Source organism: Charadrius vociferus, unplaced genomic scaffold (genome assembly GCF_000708025.1).
Source record: "Charadrius vociferus isolate BGI_N301 unplaced genomic scaffold, ASM70802v2 scaffold1511, whole genome shotgun sequence".
Lineage (NCBI taxonomy): Eukaryota > Metazoa > Chordata > Aves > Charadriiformes > Charadriidae > Charadrius > Charadrius vociferus.
This window is the reverse complement of record NW_009646686.1, coordinates 83,341-84,374: the sequence shown is the minus strand read 5'-3', so window position 1 is coordinate 84,374 and position 1,034 is coordinate 83,341. Positions and strand designations below refer to the sequence as shown.

Here is a 1,034-nt window from a genome sequence, read left to right as displayed (position 1 = left end):
GCCAGCCCCGCTTCCTGCCGCTTGCTAAGTTAGCGTATGGCCCTGCCAGAGAGGGGTAGGATGTCACTCCTCGGGGTGATGGGGACTGTCAGGGCACACCGGGACCCAAAATTGGGGAGAGAGGGCTCCGGTACTGGTATGGGCAGGATGCAGACTGGGGGAGATGGGAGGGGAGGGGGAAAGGGACATGGGGACAAGAGGGAGGCGCAGGGAGGCTGTTTGGGGACAGCTTTTCCAGCCTGCAAAATCAAGACAGCCAGTTGGGGTGCGAATGGGGGACCCTTTTCTGGGGGAGCAGGCACAGAGGGGACAGGGTGGCACTGCTCAGCTGGGCACCTCACGACCTGGGGCTGGGAGAGCGGTGCGACCCCGAAAAGAGGGGGCCAGCAAGGTGACATCAAGGTGGCACCTCTTTCCCGCTGCGGGTGTCCCTTGTCCCCACCTGCGCAGCCCGGCGCGGCGAACTCTGGACTCACCAGCAGTTGAGGTCGAAGACGCGGAGGCGCAGGGTGGGATCTCCCTCCATCGCTCACCAGGGCTTCACCGGGACTGGGGAGGGGGGGACAACGGCGGGCAGGCGGGGGTGTCCTGTGGGGAGCGGGTTGGGGTGACAGCCCGGGGGGGAGCCGGCGCAGGGCAGAGCCGGGGAGCAAGGGTGACACGGGGCAGAGGTTGAGCCGAGGCAAAGGCCGGGAGGGAGGAGCGCTCGGGATGGTCCAGCATGACCCCCGCCATCCCGCAGGGCCCATCCCGAACCCCGACTCGCCCCTAAACTGGGACCCACGTACCCAAACCACACGGGTGACCCCTCCATCCCGCGGATAGTGACACGGGTGGGCCGGGGATGGGGTACAAGGCTCAAACCCTTTGTCTGTCAGCGAGTTGTGTTTCCTGGATGGACTTTAACCCCCCAGTTCAATACGGCGCTGTGGGGCACGGGACACCCCACCACCCGCCTCGGGACACCCACGGGTGCTTTGGAAGAGCCCAAACCCCCAAAGCACCCAGCAGCTCCCGCAGCCGCCCCAGCGCCG

General features: G+C 66.5%; 1 protein-coding gene across 1 annotated transcript in view; it reads right to left on the bottom strand.

The window, feature by feature from the left end:
* The window catches only part of SMPD2 (sphingomyelin phosphodiesterase 2, neutral membrane (neutral sphingomyelinase)), a 24,296-nt gene extending 23,770 nt beyond the window's left edge, over positions 1-526 (bottom strand). Inside the window, 2 exon segments of the mRNA XM_009889301.1 lie at positions 12-42; positions 477-526. Of these exon segments, the coding sequence (XP_009887603.1) occupies positions 12-42; positions 477-526 (81 nt within the window).
* Between the last annotated feature and the right edge of the window lie 508 nt (positions 527-1,034).